A 19,132-nucleotide genomic window follows, 5' to 3' on the forward strand; every position below is an offset into this window, starting at 1 on the left:
AGAACTCAACAGGACTCAAGCGGACTCAACAGGACTCAAGAGGACTCCGGAGAACTCAACAGGACTCAAGCGGACTCAACAGGACTCAAGAGAACTCAAGAGAACTTAACAGAACTCAAGCGGACTCAACAGGACTCAAGAGGACTCCGGAGAACTCAACAGGACTCAAGCGGACTCAACAGGACTCAAGAGAACTCAAAAGGACTCTAGAGAACTCGACAGGACTCAAGAGAACTCAACAGGACTCAAGAGAACTGGACAGGGCTCTAGAGAACTGGACAGCACTCAACAGAACTCGACAGGACTCAAGGGAACTCCGGAAAACTTCAGCAGAACACAGAATATGTCAATATAACTCAGCAGAATTTAATAGTTTATAAATATGTATTGTATTCTCATTCAAATAAAAGCGTACCGTCTTCAGGGTCCAGGTTCAGGTTCAGGTCCACCAGGTCTTTCACCTCCACGTCTTCCAGGTCTTTCACAGCCGAGTCCTCCAGGTGTTCCTCAAGGTTCTCCAGGCTCTGTTGATGCTGCTGCTGCTGGTTCAGATGCTCCAGAGTCACCTGCTGGCCCATGGGTCTGAGGGGGGAAGGATGAGGGTCTCTGGGGGGCAGAATATGGGTCTCAGGCTGGGGGAAGTTCAGTCTCAAACGGTGCTCTGGAGCCTGGTGACGGAGCTCGATGTACGGCTGTCCCATGATGCTGTGCTGCTGCAGGGGGAGGGAGCGCGGGAGGAAGGGCTGCTGGACACCTGGGGGGAGGAGGGGGAAATTAAATTCAAAGGTTTTATGCTCAGCAGCTGGCGATAGAAATGGCAATGATATTCTTCTGACCTGAGCTCCTCCAACAGTGCAACATATATGATGACATATATGAAATACAAAAATAAAAATAAAAAATAGTGCAAAAAGTCAATAGAATATGATATGTACAAGAACAGAATATTAAATTAAATAATGTACATTAAGACAAGATGAAATAAGGTTTATTGCGGTGAATATTTATATAAGTAAGTAGGTTGCAAGATGACAAACAGATGAATGTTTCTGGGGGCACTTCACAGAGCTCAGGTGTTTAATAGTCTTATGGCCTGTGGGATGAAACCGTCCCTGAGTCTGGTGGTTTTAGTCCTGAAGCTGTCCCTGAGTCTGGTGGTTAAAGTCCTGAAACTGTCCCTGAGTCTGGTGGTTTTAGTCCTGAAGCTGTCCCTGAGTCTGGTGGTTAAAGTCCTGAAACTGTCCCTGAGTCTGGTGGTTTTAGTCCTGAAACTGTCCCTGAGTCCGGTGGTTTTAGTCCTGAAACTGTCCCTAAGTCTGGTGGTTTTAGTCCTGAAACTGTCCCTGAGTCTGGTGGTTTTAGTCCTGAAACTGTCCCTGAGTCTGGTGGTTTTAGTCCTGAAACTGTCCCTATGTGTGGTGGTTTTAGACCTGAAGCTGTCCCTGAGTCTGGTGGTTTTAGTCCTGACACTGTCCCTGAGTCTGGTGGTTTTAGTCCTGACACTGTCCCTGAGTCTGGTGGTTTTAGTCCTGACACTGTCCCTACGTGTGGTGGTTTTAGTCCTGAAACTGTCCCTACGTGTGGTGGTTTTAGTCCTGAAGCTGTCCCTGAGTCTGGTGGTTTTAGTCCTGAAACTGTCCCTGAGTCTGGTGGTTTTAGTCCTGAAACTGTCCCTGAGTCTGGTGGTTTTATTCCTGAAACTGTCCCTGAGTCTGGTGGTTTTAGTCCTGAAACTGTCCCTCCATGTGGTGGTTTTAGTCCTGAAACTGTCCCTATGTGTGGTGGTTTTAGTCCTGAAACTGTCCCTATGTGTGGTGGTTTTAGTCCTGAAACTGTCCCTGAGTCTGGTGGTTTTAGTCCTGAAACTGTCCCTATGTGTGGTGGTTTTAGTCCTGAAACTGTCCCTGAGTCTGGTGGTTTTAGTCCTGAAACTGTCCCTATGTGTGGTGGTTTTAGTCCTGAAACTGTCCCTGAGTCTGGTGGTTTTAGTCCTGAAACTGTCCCTACGTGTGGTGGTTTTAGTCCTGAAACTGTCCCTACGTGTGGTGGTTTTAGTCCTGAAGCTGTCCCTACGTCTGGTGGTTTTAGTCCTGAAACTGTCCCTATGTGTGGTGGTTTTAGTCCTGAAACTGTCCCTGAGTCTGGTGGTTTTAGTCCTGAAACTGTCCCTACGTGTGGTGGTTTTAGTCCTGAAACTGTCCCTACGTGTGGTGGTTTTAGTCCTGAAGCTGTCCCTACGTCTGGTGGTTTTAGTCCTGAAACTGTCCCTAAGTCTGGTGGATTTAGTCCTGAAACTGTCCCTACGTCTGGTGGTTTTAGTCCTGAAACTGTCCCTGAGTCTGGTGGTTTTAGTCCTGAAACTGTCCCTGAGTCTGGTGGTTTTAGTCCTGAAGCTGTCCCTAAGTCTGATGGTTTTAGTCCTGAAACTGTCCCTGAGTCTGATGGTTTTAGTCCTGAAGCTGTCCCTGAGTCTGGTGGTTTTAGTCCTGAAACTGTCCCTGAGTCTGGTGGTTTTAGTCCTGAAACTGTCCCTAAGTCTGATGGTTTTAGTCCTGAAACTGTCCCTAAGTCTGGTGGTTTTAGTCCTGAAACTGTCCCTGAGTCTGGTGGTTTTAGTCCTGAAACTGTCCCTACGTCTGATGGTTTTAGTCCTGACACTGTCCCTGAGTCTGGTGGTTTTAGTCCTGAAACTGTCCCTAAGTCTGATGGTTTTAGTCCTGACACTGTCCCTGAGTCTGGTGGTTTTAGTCCTGACACTGTCCCTGAGTCTGGTGGTTTTAGTCCTGAAACTGTCCCTGAGTCTGGTGGTTTTAGTCCTGACACTGTCCCTGAGTCTGGTGGTTTTAGTCCTGAAACTGTCCCTGAGTCTGGTGGTTTTAGTCCTGACACTGTCCCTGAGTCTGGTGGTTTTAGTCCTGAAACTGTCCCTAAGTCTGGTGGTTTTAGTCCTGAAACTGTCCCTGAGTCTGGTGGTTTTAGTCCTGAAACTGTCCCTACGTCTGATGGTTTTAGTCCTGACACTGTCCCTGAGTCTGGTGGTTTTAGTCCTGAAACTGTCCCTAAGTCTGATGGTTTTAGTCCTGACACTGTCCCTGAGTCTGGTGGTTTTAGTCCTGACACTGTCCCTGAGTCTGGTGGTTTTAGTCCTGACACTGTCCCTGAGTCTGGTGGTTTTAGTCCTGACACTGTCCCTGAGTCTGGTGGTTTTAGTCCTGACACTGTCCCTGAGTCTGGTGGTTTTAGTCCTGACACTGTCCCTGAGTCTGGTGGTTTTAGTCCTGACACTGTCCCTGAGTCTGGTGGTTTTAGTCCTGAAACTGTCCCTGAGTCTGGTGGTTTTAGTCCTGACACTGTCCCTGAGTCTGGTGGTTTTAGTCCTGACACTGTCCCTGAGTCTGGTGGTTTTAGTCCTGACACTGTCCCTGAGTCTGGTGGTTTTAGTCCTGACACTGTCCCTGAGTCTGGTGGTTTTAGTCCTGACACTGTCCCTGAGTCTGGTGGTTTTAGTCCTGACACTGTCCCTGAGTCTGGTGGTTTTAGTCCTGACACTGTCCCTGAGTCTGGTGGTTTTAGTCCTGACACTGTCCCTGAGTCTGGTGGTTTTAGTCCTGAAACTGTCCCTGAGTCTGGTGGTTTTAGTCCTGAAGCTGCGGTACCGCCTGCCAGACGGCATGGGGGTCTTTTATAATCCTGAGGGCTTTCTTGCTGAGCCGCTGGGTGTAAAGGTCCTCCATGGATGGACTTTAATCAGTGAATATGATAATAAGACGGCCTTACAGTTCCTAATTATTGTTCTGTTAATCCATTAATTGCTGCATTTTACTGTCGGTTACCTTGCATCATGTGAGGGTGAGCTCCAGGAGCAGGGAGGGGCCGGATCCCGGTGTAATCCCCCAGTATCGGCCTCCTCATCTGGGCCGGGACTCCCTCCATCAGTCCGAGCCCAGAGACAGGCACTGATCCCTGGGGAAGACGCAGGAAGGAGTCCTGGAGCCCTGCTGGAGCTCCTTGAGGAACGCCAAACCTGGAGGAGAGAGATGAGACGTTAGACATTAAACATTGAATACTGCTTTCTATTCCTCCATCTTGTGACTGAGGAACTCCCTCTCTTAGATATCAGCATGTGAAGGACACTGTTCAGGAACTACTTGATGCTCTGTATTATTTTTTTTCTTGATTTGATTTATTTTTTATTTTATTAATCTCTGTGAATCTTTGCAGTCCTGTTTGTTCACGCTTACCCTGTTGCTGCTTTGTACAACTGAATTTCCCCTCGGGGATTAATAAAGGTTCATCTTATCTTATGTGATGACTACTTCCATTCTGGAGAGGATCACAAACACAGCTCAAGCCGGTGACCAGGGATTATTAACATTTTAAGTTTTCAGAAAGTTTTGATATTTTGAGGAAAGAGTCAGAATTTTGAGGAAATAAAAAAAAAGTAAGAATTTAGAAAAAAAGTCCACATTTTGATATTTCGAAAAAAAGTCAGAATTTTTAGAAAAAGTCAGAATTTTGAATTTGAACACACCTCATGACCGGGCCTCGGACCCCCATCTCTCTGGGGGTGAAGCCCCTCTGCTGCTCCCCAGGGAACCCTCCAGGGAACCGAGGAACCTGAGCGGGTCCAACGGGCCTCATGGTGCCGGGGTATGGAGGCGGTGGCCTTCCAAACATCTCTGCAGGAGGGTTAGCTGAGGGGTCCGGCTGGGGCCAGAGACGTGGTACTGCAGAACCAGAAGGGGGTCCGGGGAGAACAGCAGCACCAACTTCCTGCAGACCTTTCTCCTGACGCAGAGCACTCTTCTGCTGCTGCTGCCTCAGGATCAGCTGCCGGAGACGCTGACGCTGAGAAACAGAACATATAGAACGTGAGAACACTCAGGAACAGTAAAAGGAACTTAGGAAAAGTCAGGAGAACTCGAGAGAAGTCAGGAGAAATCAGGACAAGACAAGAGAATTCAGGAGAAGTCAAAAAAAGTCAGGAGAAGTCTGGAGAACTCGAGAGAACTTAAATGTACTCCGGAGAAGTCAAGAGAAGTCAGCAGAAGTCAAGAGAAAGTCAGCAGAAGTCAAGAGAAGTCAGCAGAAGTCAAGAGAAGTCAAGAGAAGTCAAGAGAAGTCAAGAGAAAGTCAAGAGAAGTCAAGAGAAGTCAAGAGAAGTCAGCAGAAGTCAAGAGAAGTCAAGAGAAGTCAAGAGAAGTCAGCAGAAGTCAAGAGAAAGTCAGCAGAAGTCAAGAGAAAGTCAGCAGAAGTCAAGAGAAGTCAGCAGAAGTCAAGAGAAAGTCAAGAGAAGTCAAGAGAAGTCAGCAGAAGTCAAGAGAAAGTCAGCAGAAGTCAAGAGAAAGTCAAGAGAAGTCAAGAGAAGTCAGCAGAAGTCAAGAGAAGTCAAGAGAAGTCAGCAGAGGTCAAGAGAAGTCAAGAGAAGTCAAGAGAAGTCAGCAGAAGTCAAGAGAAGTCAGCAGAAGTCAAGAGAAGTCAAGAGAAGTCAGCAGAAGTCAAGAGAAGTCAGCAGAAGTCAAGAGAAGCCAAGAGAAGTCAAGAGAAGTCAGCAGAAGTCAAGAGAAAGTCAAGAGAAGTCAAGAGAAGTCAAGAGAAGTCAGCAGAAGTCAAGAGAAGTCAGCAGAAGTCAAGAGAAAGTCAAGAGAAGTCAAGAGAAGTCAAAAGAAGTCAGCAGAAGTCAAGAGAAGTCAGCAGAAGTCAAGAGAAAGTCAGCAGAAGTCAAGAGAAGTCAAGAGAAGTCAAGAGAAGTCAGCAGAAGTCAAGAGAAAGTCAAGAGAAGTCAAGAGAAGTCAGCAGAAGTCAAGAGAAAGTCAGCAGAAGTCAAGAGAAAGTCAAGAGAAGTCAAGAGAAGTCAGCAGAAGTCAAGAGAAGTCAAGAGAAGTCAGCAGAAGTCAAGAGAATTCAAGAGAAGTCAAGAGAAGTCAGCAGAGGTCAAGAGAAGTCAAGAGAAGTCAAGAGAAGTCAGCAGAAGTCAAGAGAAGTCAAGAGAAGTCAGCAGAAGTCAAGAGAAGCCAAGAGAAGTCAAGAGAAGTCAGCAGAAGTCAGCAGAAGTCAAGAGAAAGTCAGCAGAAGTCAAGAGAAAGTCAGCAGAAGTCAAGAGAAGTCAAGAGAAGTCAGCAGAAGTCAAGAGAAGTCAGCAGAAGTCAAGAGAAAGTCAGCAGAAGTCAAGAGAAGTCAAGAGAAAGTCAAGAGAAGTCAGCAGAAGTCAAGAGAAGTCAAGAGAAGTCAGCAGAAGTCAAGAGAAAGTCAGCAGAAGTCAAGAGAAGTCAAGAGAAAGTCAGCAGAAGTCAAGAGAAGTCAGCAGAAGTCAAGAGAAGTCAGCAGAAGTCAAGAGAAGTCAAGAGAAGTCAGCAGAAGCCAAGAGAAGTCAAGAGAAGTCAGCAGAAGTCAAGAGAAGCCAAGAGAAGTCAGCAGAAGCCAAGAGAAGTCAGCAGAAGTCAAGAGAAGTCAGCAGAAGTCAGCAGAAGCCAAGAGAAGTCAGCAGAAGTCAGCAGAAGTCAAGAGAAGGCAAGAGAAGTCAGCAGAAGTCAAGAGAAGTCAGCAGAAGCCAAGAGAAGTCAGCAGAAGTCAAGAGAAGTCAGCAGAAGTCAAGAGAAGCCAAGAGAAGTCAGCAGAAGCCAAGAGAAGTCAGCAGAAGTCAGCAGAAGTCAAGAGAAGTCAGCAGAAGTCAGCAGAAGCCAAGAGAAGTCAGCAGAAGTCAGCAGAAGTCAAGAGAAGTCAGCAGAAGCCAAGAGAAGTCAGCAGAAGCCAAGAGAAGTCAGCAGAAGTCAAGAGAAGTCAGCAGAAGTCAAGAGAACGTCAGGAGAACTCTAGAGGAGGGGTTCCCAAAGTGGGGGTAGCGAGATGATTCCAAATAAAAAATTGATGATTAAACAAATGTAAAAAATATATTTTTAATTATTATTAATAATAACGTGTGCATAGGCATTTTGCAGGGGAGGACAGGCCATCTGTAGAATTTCCCTGCAGCGAGGCTCCCTCCGTTGACAGGGGTCGCCAGTCCCTGGCGGTGTTATTAAGGGGGTCGCGGGCTGAAAAGTTTGGGAACCCCTGCTCTAGAGAACTTAAATGTACTCCGGAGAACTCAAGATAACTCAGGGAAAACTCAGTCGAACTCAATAGAACACTAGAGAACCCAGTAGAACACTAGAGAACCCAGTAGAACACTAGAGAACAAAGTAGAACACTAGAGAACTCGGTAGAACACTAGAGAACTCAGTAGAACACTCGAGAACAAAGTAGAACACTAGAGAACTCAGTAGAACACTAGAGAACAAAGTAGAACACTAGAGAACAAAGTAGAACACTAGAGAACCCAGTAGAACACTAGAGAACTCAGTAGAACACTAGAGAACTCAGTAGAACACTCGAGAACAAAGTAGAACACTAGAGAACTCAGTAGAACACTAGAGAACAAAGTAGAACACTAGAGAACAAAGTAGAACACTAGAGAACAAAGTAGAACACTCGAGAAATCAATAGAACACTAGAGAACTCAGTAGAACACTAGAGAACCCAGTAGAACACTAGAGAACTCAGTAGAACACTAGAGAACAAAGTAGAACACTAGAGAACAAAGTAGAACACTAGAGAACAAAGTAGAACACTCGAGAAATCAATAGAACACTAGAGAACAAAGTAGAACACTAGAGAACCCAGTAGAACACTAGAGAACAAAGTAGAACACTAGAGAACAAAGTAGAACACTAGAGAACAAAGTAGAACTCCGATGAATAACGTTATTATTTGGTCCTACCTGTCTGAGCTTCTCCTCGGAGTCCCCGAGCTGAGGCAGCATGCTCATTGGTCCGTCTAAGGAGGCCCCGCCCAGCACTGCCATCTCATTGGCTGTCGTCTTGTCTGTCTGTGAGGGGCCTGGTGTCATGTGACCCTGCTGCTCGAACGGGTCGTGAACCGGAGTCTGACCGCCGTGGTACCCGCTCTCCTCCGACATCGCAGGGTGCTTTGGGGTCTGGCTGCCCCCGGGGGTTCTGGGAAATGAGTCCTGATGCTGTTGTAGTCTCCCTGGAGACTGCTGCAACTGAAGAGAGGAAAACAGAGAGTATTATTGAAGATAGCTTTAATGTGGATAAAAAAACCACAAGGGCCCCGTTCATCCCTCTGGGGCCACAGATTTTATGGCTCAGACATGGTAATAATACGCTTCTGAGTAATTCCTGACGTCTGAATTTGGTTTCTACAAGGTCAGAATGTATGATTTTGACACCAAGATGATCTATATTGGGCAAATAAAAAGTGAATTTATGGCAAAAAAAATCTTTTTCAAAACCTTAAAAGGAGTTGTTGTTCTTGTTTCCACCTTTTGAAAGGTCAGTTAACGTATTAGGTTATCTGGAGCAGGGGTTCCCAACCTTTATTGTGCGGAAATCCGGCAGATACATTAAAAAAAAATTGCGGACCGGTTGTCAATTTTAGCTGATTTGAATATTCTCACCAGCAGGTGGCAACAGAGGCTAATTGTATTTAACAGCCTGAACAAATAATATAACATTATGCATCCAAAACATATTAACAACGTTTAAAACCAGGATACAATTAAAACAAATTAGGACCACTGTACACATATTGATATAACTGAAATGTCAGGGAGACCCCTGGGCTTGTTTGCCAGCCATAATAACGTAATACCGGGGCGTTTGTTCCGGTGAACTCCGACAGCAGTGGGGAACACAGTGAAGGCGGTGTGTACGCGCTGGTCCTGCACTTCTCAGAGGCTGCCTACTGATGCTGCAGCCATTTCATGAAGTGAAGGAGGTTTTACAAATAAAAAAAATAGCTCTACCCCCCTGGCCGCAACGTCCTTAAAAGGAAGTCCGAGTTCGAAATATATCTCAAATAATGTCTGCACTGCATTTCCCCACATAACATAACAGTCTGCGATGAAACGGATGTCTCCTGTGTGCTCCACTTCCTATTGGCGCACCGGTAACTTTCTCTGTGCACGAGAGGCTGAGACCTTATGCTAACCAATTTTGATTTATTTTTTATGTTTTGGATGAAATAATATGGCTGGTATAGGTGCGAAAATAAAAAAAATAGTTAATTATTTTTTGATAAAATATTTTTAAATATTTATAATTCTGCAAATATTACCATAAACTCAAAGCTATTTCGCGGCCCGGCAGTAACACCTCCGGGGGTTGGGAACCCCTGATCTGGAGCACTAATGATAACTGACCAGAGATGTTAAAGTACACACATCCTTTACTCAGGTAGAAGTACAGATACTCGTGTTTCAAAATACTCTGGTGAAAGTAGAAGTACTGACTAAACTTCTTTACTCAAGTCAAAGTAAAGAACTTTGAAATGTACTTCAGTAAAAAGTACCCATAACTAGCAGCTGTTTTAAAGAGTACCTGACCTCCCTTTATATTAATAGAACAATAATGTCATTGTTAGCTAATGAATGTTTCCATGCTGAACAACGGCAACATGACAACGTTTCCATTGGTCCCTCTTCTTTAGAGAAGACCAGGAAATGATGGATACACGGATCGTGTTCAAATCAATAGGCACGCAATGACTCTAAATAATAATGATCACGCCACCAAACACACATTCAGACTAAAGGAACCAGCCTGTTTGGAAAATGAGAGAAGTAGAAAGTACAGGTATTTGAGTTCAACATGTTAGAAGTAGAAAGTACAGGTATTTGAGTTCAACATGTGAGAAGTAGAAAGTACAGGTATTTGAGTTCAACATGTAAGAAGTAGAAAGTACAGGTATTTGAGTTCAACATGTAAGAAGTAGAAAGTACAGGTATTTGTGTTCAACATGTAAGAAGTAGAAAGTACAGGTACTTGAGTTCAACATGTAAGAAGTAGAAAGTACAGGTATTTGGGTTCAACATGTAAGAAGTAGAAAGTACAGGTATTTGAGTTCAACATGTAAGAAGTAGAAAGTACAGGTATTTGGGTTCAACATGTAAGAAGTAGAAAGTACAGGTACTTGAGTTCAACATGTAAGAAGTAGAAAGTACAGGTATTTGGGTTCAACATGTAAGAAGTAGAAAGTACAGGTATTTGAGTTCAACATGTAAGAAGTAGAAAGTACAGGTACTTGAGTTCAACATGTAAGAAGTAGAAAGTACAGGTATTTGAGTTCAACATGTGAGAAGTAGAAAGTACAGGTATTTGAGTTCAACATGTAAGAAGTAGAAAGTACAGGTATTTGAGTTCAACATGTAAGAAGTAGAAAGTACAGGTATTTGAGTTCAACATGTAAGAAGTAGAAAGTACAGGTATTTGAGTTCAACATGTAAGAAGTAGAAAGTACAGGTATTAAACAACTCTCCTGTTATCTTTAAACAGCTCTCCTGTTATCTCCATCAGAACAACCTTCTGGATCCGCACCAGTCTGCTTTCAAGGCAGGTCACTCAACAGAAACTGCTCTCCTTGCTGTCTCTGACAAACTGCACACTGCTAAAGCAGCCTCCCTCTCCTCTGTCATCATCCTTCTGGACCTGTCTGCTGCATTCGACACGGTGAACCATCGGATCCTCCTTCGCACTGTCCAAGAACTTGGAGTTTCAGGCACTGCACTTTCCCTCCTCACCTCATACCTCAACGACCGCACCTACAGGGTTACTTGGAGAGGGTCCGAGTCCGACCCTTGTCAATTAACTACAGGGGTCCCTCAGGGCTCGGTTCTTGGTCCCCTCCTCTTCTCCCTGTACACAAACTCGCTCGGGTCTGTCATTAGCCCGCATGGTTTTTCATACCACTGCTACGCTGACGACACCCAACTAATTCTGTCCTTTCCCCGCTCAGAGACCCAGGTCGTCGCACGCATCTCTGCTTGCCTAGCAGACATCTCTCGGTGGATGTCTGCTCATCACCTCAAGCTCAACCTTGACAAGACTGAACTGCTCTTCTTTCCGGGAAAAGATTGTCCCACTCTTGACCTAACAATCAACATCGGCACCTCTGTTGTTTCCCCGACTCAGACTGCAAGGAATCTGGGTGTGGTCCTAGATAACAAACTGTCCTTCACTGCAAACATCTCTGCTACAACCCGCTGCTGCAGATACACTCTTTACAACATCAGGAGGATACGTCCCCAGCTGACCCAGAAATCAGCGCAGATTCTGGTCCAGGCTCTCGTCATCTCACGCCTAGACTACTGCAACTCCCTCCTGGCTGGTCGGCCTGCATGTGCCATCCGACCTCTGCAGCTCATCCAGAATGCAGCGGCTCGTCTGGTCTTCAACCTTCCCAAATTCTCCCACACCACCCCGCTCCTCCGCTCCCTTCACTGGCTTCCAGTAACTGCTAGAATCCACTTCAAGACACTGGTACTTGCGTACCATGCTGCGAATGGATCTGGCCCTTCCTACATCCAGGACATGGTTAAACCGTACACCCAAGCACGTGCACTCCGCTCTGCATCAGCCAAACAGCTCGCTGCACCCGCACTGCGAGGGGGACCCAAGTTCCCGTCAGCAAAAACACGTGGGTTTGCTATCCTGGCTCCAAAATGGTGGAATGAGCTCCCCATTGTAATCAGGACAGCAGAAAGCTTACACATCTTCCGACGCAAACTGAAAACTCATCTCTTTAGACTCCACTTCGAGCGATAGAATTACTAACAAAGCACTTATATACTAATAAAGGGCTGGCTTTCTAAATGCCAGTTGAGTAGCACTTGAAATGTTTGGCTCTATGAAACCTGATGTACTTATATGATTCTGTTTTCTTAAAGGTTGTATCTTCCTGGTCGAATGCACTTATTGTAAGTCGCTTTGGATAAAAGCGTCAGCTAAATGCAATGTAATGTATTTGAGTTCAACATGTAAGAAGTAGAAAGTAAAAAGTAGTCAGTAAAATAAGTAGTGGAGTAAAGTACTGATACCAGAAAGATGTACTAAAGTACAGTAACAAAGTATTTGTACTCCACTACTTCCCACCTCTGAGACTGACTGACAGGTGGACTGTTACCTGGTGATGTTGGGGGGTGAAGGTCTCAGAGAGTCCAAGTCCCTCCCCAGTGGGGGGTCTCGGGGTGGAGGGCTGCTGGTTGTAGGGGTCGTTGTTGCGCTGTCCTCCTGGGGATCGAGGGAATGGGCGAGGGGTCCCGGGATTGGAGGCGTAGGGGTCCAGGTTCTGATGGGAGGGGGACGGCCTCCTACTGGTGGACTGCTGGTTGTACTGAGACAGGTACGCTGGGTCAGAATGTGGACGGGGGGTCCCGGGGGAAAGCTGGGAAAAGGGGTCTGGGATCTGTTGGGCGTAAGGGCTCCGATGAGGGGAACCAAGTCCTGATAGTGGACTGGAAGGGAAGTCAAAACCCAGATCTGTGGGTCTTCGAACTCCTCCTGGGGGGCCAAAGGACTCCTGAGGGGGCATCGGGGCTTTAAACAAACCGCCCTGGACCAGTTCACCCCCACGATTGTACAGTTCAGACCCCCCGACACGGAGGGTACTGGGAGGAGGCCTCTGGTACTCTGAGCCTCGCATGGAGACCAGACCTGATGGGGCTGAGCCTGAGGGAGGGCTCATCATAACGGAGCGAGCCTGCTGCACACCTGAGGGGAGAAAACGAGAGGGGACGGTTACTAGGTGGAGGAAACGAGGAAGAGACGGTTACTGGGTGGAGGAAACAAGAGGGGACGGTTACTAGGTGGAGGAAACGAGGAAGAGACGGTTACTAGGTGGAGGAAACGAGGAAGAGACGGTTACTGGGTGGAGGAAACAAGAGGGGACGGTTACTAGGTGGAGGAAACGAGGAGGAGACGGTTACTAGGTGGAGATAGACAAGGAGGAGACGGTTACTAGGTGGAGGAAACAAGAGGAGACGGTTACTAGGTGGAGGAAACGAGGAGGAGACGGTTACTAGGTGGAGGAAACAAGAGGAGACGGTTACTAGGTGGAGGAAACGAGGAGGAGACGGTTACTAGGTGGAGGAAACGAGGAGGAGACGGTTACTAGGTGGAGATAGACGAGGAGGAGACGGTTACTAGGTGCAGGAAACGAGGAGGAGACGGTTACTAGGTGGAGGAAACGAGGAGGAGACGGTTACTAGGTGGAGATAGACGAGGAGGAGACGGTTACTAGGTGGAGGAAACGAAGAGGAGACGGTTACTAGGTGGAGATAGATGAGGAGGAGACGGTTACTAGGTGGAGGAAACGAAGTGGAGTTGGTTACTAGGTGGAGATAGACGAAGAGGAGACGGTTACTAGGTGGAGGAAACAAGAGGAGAAGGTTACTAGGTGGAGATAGACGAGGAGGAGACGGTTACTAGGTGGAGGAAACGAGGAGGAGACGGTTACTAGGTGGAGATAGACGAGGATGAGACGGTTAATAGGTGGAGGAAACGAGGAGGAGACGGTTACTAGGTGGAGATAGACGAGGATGAGACGGTTAATAGGTGGAGGAAACGAGGAGGAGACGGTTACTAGGTGGAGATAGACGAGGAGGAGACGGTTACTAGGTGGAGGAAACGAGGAGGAGACGGTTACTAGGTGGAGGAAACGAGGAGGAGACGGTTACTAGGTGGAGGAAACGAGGAGGAGACGGTTACTAGGTGGAGATAGACGAGGAGGAGACGGTTACTAGTAGGGATGGGAATTTGAAAGCAAATGTATATTCGAATATTCAACCCCGCAAAAACCGGTTAACCAAAATGTAAATATCCTATAAAAAATTGGCCAAAAGGAAATTCCTAACATTTTTTTTTTTTTTTGTTCAATAACTTTTGGAAATAAATAAATAAATGTTCAAATAAATATAGAAACCAAGTCGAATGTGTCAAATGTATTGAACTGGTGATCACAGTAGTTTGACAGCTATAGGCCTACAGCTTTCATGTGCGGAGGCGAGTCACAATCAGCCCAGCTGTAGAGAAGACCCTCTCAGCTGGAACGGAGGTTGCGGGTATAGCAAGGTATAGCATGTATTTATAAAACGGACAAGTCAAATCAAGCAATCCGTGATATACTGAGCGTATACCACGGGTAGAGTTGTAAGTTACTTTTCACAACAAGTCAGTATCCCTCCGCGTCTGAGAAAAACAGTATACCGTTGGGCTGAAAAGCTTTTCATACTGGAACAAGAAAGCAGCGGAGAAGTAACGGGGCAGAAGCCCTCCTTTTTGACGCAGCGGTCCAGACATAGACATCAAACGGCAAAACATATTCAGTGTGCAGTTCCTTTGGCATTAGGGCAGGGATATCTAGATACTTTTGAAGGTTTAACATCATGAATTGTGCTACTTTTAAAGCAAGCAACGATGTTTTCAAATCTGTAATCAAAGAGGTCCGCAAAAACGCTATCGACCAATCAGATTGCTTGATTTGACTTGTCAGTTTTATAAATATATTTAAATTTCTTCCGTTAGGAAACAAACTTACAAAGCATAAGATGGAAACATTTAAGATTAACTTCGACCTCCGGGGGGGTCTTACTATGGAGGAGTGGATTGAGAAGTGCCTATCTCCAGAGAGCACCTAAACTACGACATGCAGAGCTACGTGAAGAGCAGGTAGACCAACTGGAAAAGTAGCACCATTCAAAAGCTTTCTGATGCGGGTCTTGAAACAAAGCAGAGAAATTATGACCGTTAGTGGCCACAGGTGCGAAAGCTCTTTCCAGAGCTACTGGAAGCCCAATCTCGGGGACCGGAGAAAGTGGAGCAATATTCTCTCCACGCCAAGAAACAGCCTCGAACAACCTCAACCTATACAAGTGACCACGTAAGCCATGCTACTGATGCTGGACAGTTTTTCAGTGGATGCACAATAAACAGCAACATACACATTAATGTAAATAAACAGCCAAATAATGGATCAACGCTCTGTGTCTAATATGTTCGCTAGCTGTTAGTGTTGTTGCATAGCAACCATCTCGCACTATGTTTCGTGCAGAAGGCAACGGAGGGACTATTTTATTTTGAACATCATTATTTACTAATAAAAACTATTTAAATTAGAGTGTGTATTTTTCTTTCATATTGCCACACTTGGTAACCGTTTTATAAAAGCAATAGCTCACTTCAGGCCGTGGTATATGCTCATTATATCACAGCTAACCACGGCCTGTCGTGAGCTATTGCTTAAATATACACTGAACAAAAATATAAATGCAACACTTTTGTTTTTGCTCCCATTTTTCATGAGATGAACTCAAAGATCTAAAACATTTTCTATAAACACAAAATAACCATTTCTCTCAAATATTGTTCACAAATCTGAAAAGATGTGTGATAGAGAGCACTTCTCCTTTGCCGAGATAATCCATCCCACCTCACAGGTGTGGCATATCAAGATGCTGATTAGACAGCATGATTATTGCACAGGTGTGCCTTAGGCTTGCCACAATAAAAGGCCACTCTGAAACGTGCAGTTTTGCTTTATTGGGGGGGTCTGGGGGGGTCCGAAAACGCTAGAGTTAAACCCTAACCCTAACATGTCACCCATTGAGCATGTTTGGGATGCTCTGGATCGGCGTATACGACAGCGTGTTCCAGTTCCTGCCAATATCCAGCAGCTTGGCCCAGCCATTGAAGAGGACCAACATTCCACAATCAGCAACCTGATCAACTCTATGCCAAGGAGATGGGTGACATGTTAGGGTTAGGGTTTAACCCTAGGGTTAGGGTTTAACCCTAGGGTTTTCGGACCCCAATAAAGCAAAACTGCACGTTTCAGAGTGGCCTTTTATCGTGGCCAGGCTAAGGCACACCTGTGAGGTGGGATGGATTATCTCGGCAAAGGAGAAGTGCTCACTATCACAGATTTTTTCAGATTTGTGAACAATATTTGAGAGAAATTGTTATTTTGTGTTTGTAGAAAATGTTTTAGATCTTTGAGTTCATCTCATGAAAAATGGGAGCAAAAACAAAAGTGTTGCGTTTATATTTTTGTTCAGTGTAAGTTTAATTTGGCATAGTTTGACCTCTACACCGCACTCACTAACCTGGTGGAAATGTTTCCACACACTCCGAGTTACTAGGTGGAGGAAACAAGAAAATACATATTTGGATTTACCTTGGAGGTTTCCCAGGTTCCTGTCGGGGGTCTTGGAGTCGGGGGAGGGTGCAGGGGAGCCGAAGGCGTCGTGGGCGGGCGAGGCTCCTCCCAGGGAGTTGTGGCGCTGCAGGGGGGGGGCCTGGTTACTCTGGGAGGGGGGGGCGGGGCGAGGCGTTCCCCCCATTTTACTGTAGGGGTCCCAGGGGGAGGAGGGGCGGGACGAAGGTGGAGAGAACATCTGAGGGGAGGATGGTGTTTGGTGGAGAGGGGAGGAAGGGAGGGGCGAATGGGGGAGGGAAGAGAAACCGGATGGGGGCGGGGCTTGTGGGCGGAGGAACACGTCGTCATGGTGTCTGGACGGAGGGTGATCCGAGGGGGAGTTGCTGCCAGCGTCAGGGGAGACGGGGGGCAGGAGGTTCTGCTGACGGAGCTGCTCACTCTTCACCTGCTCCAGCTTTATAGTCGCCTCGATTTTCGCCTGTTGTTTACTCTTCTGACGCATTACCTGAAAGGGGGGAGACAGGGGGGAGAGAGGTGAGGAAGTGGGAGGTAACACAGGGGGAGGTAAACATGATGATGGGGCAGCTCACTGTCCCTCCCTCTTTATATCATCATGAGTTTCAAGCCATGCTATGTGAGGAATGCATTCAGTTTCACGGAAAGAGGCCACGCCCATCGATTTCTTCACCAGCAGTTGTTTACATAGAGAGGCGAAGCCCCTCCCCTTCCGGGGAGCTCCATGAATCTTATTTAGGAAAAAGTATGCATTGAAGTCGATGGAGAGAGAAAGATTATCTTCCATGAATTGTGCCACGAAATTACACATATGATGTTTGTCAATTTAAAAGATACGTTTGAAAGTCAAAACAATTAAAATGTGTCCTAAAACTGTGAAGTAACACTTTGTGTGAAACCGCTCAATGAACTACATCTCCCATCTCGCTCCACACACCCAGACGGCGTCACGTTGACACATTTCACTTCTTTCTTTCAGAACGAGGCGGAAAGTATTAAAAGAGGTGAAAATCACTCCAAGTCTGGGCATGTTGAGAGCTGTACATACACACAAGGGGAGTTAGTCTGTTCATAAGAGCCAGCATGCGGGACCGGGACTCTGGGATTTGTAGTCTTTCTAGTTGCGTATTTTTCATAGTCTTATATTTCAACAGTTTTACGACAAACTGTGACTTTTTTGGAAATTATTGTTTAAATTGACAAACATCATGTGTGTAATTCATGGCACAATTCAAACGGGATGGAAAGATAATCTTTCTCTCTCTGTTGACTTCAATGCATACTTTTTCAGAAATAAGGTCCCATGGGTCGTAAGTAGATGAGCGGGACTTCGCTTCTCTATGGGCATGTGTGCTAGCTGCTAAATAACTTAAGGCTTTTATTGTCATTTGTCAAATAAGGTCATGAAATCTGGGATCATGTAAAGTCTGAGGAGACAGAGGATGCAACATATATGACTGTATAAGGTCAAAACATGTCTGCTACGTGTGCTGTGTTTATAACCTGGGAGATGTTCTTACTGCTTTGGTGCAAGGTAACGTGTCTCAATAAAGCACTATGATATTTAACTTCAACCATCTCTGTGTTTTACTGATTCCTCTGTCTTTAATGTTGTGAGTGTTACGTCGGATCCACGACAGATACTTGTCCTCCCTGCTGGGATAAGGCAGTCGCTGTAAGGCGGCGGACATGCTTTGGTTTTCCCCAAATACATGTAAACCAGAGGAGATACCCTCGGTCCAGCTGCGTTAATCTGAGTGGCAACACTCCCCCTCCTTAACTTTGAGGAGCGACTCTATACTGACAGGGTTTATGAAAGCGCTGGAGAAACCAGTTCTGATTGAAGGAGAACCATTTAATCACATGTTGAACCTAAAGAATGAACTCCCTGCAGCCGGTTTCTCCATCTTATCCTAGTTTAGCTTTTGTGTTGAGATGATTCATTCTTAGGGCTGAAAGCATGGGTGAAAATATCACATCTCAGTCACTTTTGGCCGTTCAGACTGATCTCATAATAACTCACGTTAATGACTGCTAATGCTAATTTAAGAACATATGTGCATATGTATAAATGTGTGCTGATTGCGTATAGATAGGTGTATACATATTGTAGGGGGAAACGGTATTTCGATCCCTCTGTCTGAACACACAAACTGAAAGATTGACAATAAAGTTGGCGTTGATGTTCTGCAGCGGATAAGTGTGCACAAAAGTGTGAAAAGAGAAGTGTTAGCTCGTTAGATAGCAACATCACGGCTAACTGAAGGTGGAAAGATCTTGAAGGGTTTCTTTAAACACAGAACATGTAAAGCAGTGGTCCAGCATCTGGGATCCAGAGAGAGTGCAGTGTGAGGGAGGGTCTCTGCCTGTGTTGGTTCTTACCAGAGCCTCTGGTCCTGCTACAGGTGCCTGGTAGGGACAATCTTTATCTGATGGTGATTTTAGGGCTTTGGCTCCCCCTCTGTCTTTACCCTCTCCCTTTTTCAATGACAGTCACAGCACAGGGATTAGTGGAAGGCAATGACACAATGGCGTAAAATGATCGAAACCCCCCAAAAACATGCAGCATGGAGGTTACCATGGTTACAATCAGAGCAGGGGGGGGGGGGGGGGGGGGGGGAACCAGCACCGTGACTGCAGCCATGAATTCTACTTCCTGTACGATGATTTACTCCATTCAAACTACTGCAGGGTATGTTTGCATATAGGTGTATGTTTGAATGTATATGTGTATGTGCTTGTATATATATATATATGTGTGTGTGTGTGTGTGTGTGTGTGTGTGTGTGTGTGTGTGTGTGTGTGTGTGTGTGTGTGTGTGTGTGTGTGTGTGTGTGTGTGTGTGTGTGTGTGTGTGTGTGTGTGTGTGTGTGTGTGTGTGTGTGTGTGTGTGTGTGTGTGTGTGTGTGTATGTGTGTGTGTTGAAGTAGATACATCTGTACATGTGTAGATATTTGTAATTTCAAACAGCCCCTATGTACTTTTTCATTTTGCCAATTGTAAAACTGTACTTTTTATTTTATTGTATTTCCTTTTCATCACTACTATAAACTGTGTTTTGAGCACCTGAAAAAGCGCTTAGAAATTAAATCTATTATTGTTATTCAAATATAATGTGACCCCAAAT

General features: G+C 45.7%; 1 protein-coding gene across 2 annotated transcripts in view; it reads right to left on the reverse strand.

The window, feature by feature from the left end:
- Nucleotides 1-19,132, reverse strand: part of LOC307026582 (histone-lysine N-methyltransferase 2C-like) — a 96,867-nt gene that overhangs the window by 34,393 nt on the left and 43,342 nt on the right. For both annotated transcript variants that reach the window (XM_079662099.1, XM_079662098.1), the window contains exons 42-48: nucleotides 18,388-18,483; nucleotides 16,009-16,495; nucleotides 11,962-12,548; nucleotides 7,760-8,044; nucleotides 4,532-4,848; nucleotides 3,834-4,024; nucleotides 416-754 (exon numbers count right to left, since the gene is read on the reverse strand). In XM_079662099.1, the coding sequence (XP_079518225.1) occupies nucleotides 416-754; nucleotides 3,834-4,024; nucleotides 4,532-4,848; nucleotides 7,760-8,044; nucleotides 11,962-12,548; nucleotides 16,009-16,495; nucleotides 18,388-18,483 (2,302 nt within the window). The remainder of the gene's footprint in view (nucleotides 1-415; nucleotides 755-3,833; nucleotides 4,025-4,531; nucleotides 4,849-7,759; nucleotides 8,045-11,961; nucleotides 12,549-16,008; nucleotides 16,496-18,387; nucleotides 18,484-19,132) is intronic.

The sequence above is a fragment of the Notothenia rossii genome (genome assembly GCF_949606895.1).
Source record: "Notothenia rossii genome assembly, chromosome: 12".
NCBI lineage: Eukaryota > Metazoa > Chordata > Actinopteri > Perciformes > Nototheniidae > Notothenia > Notothenia rossii.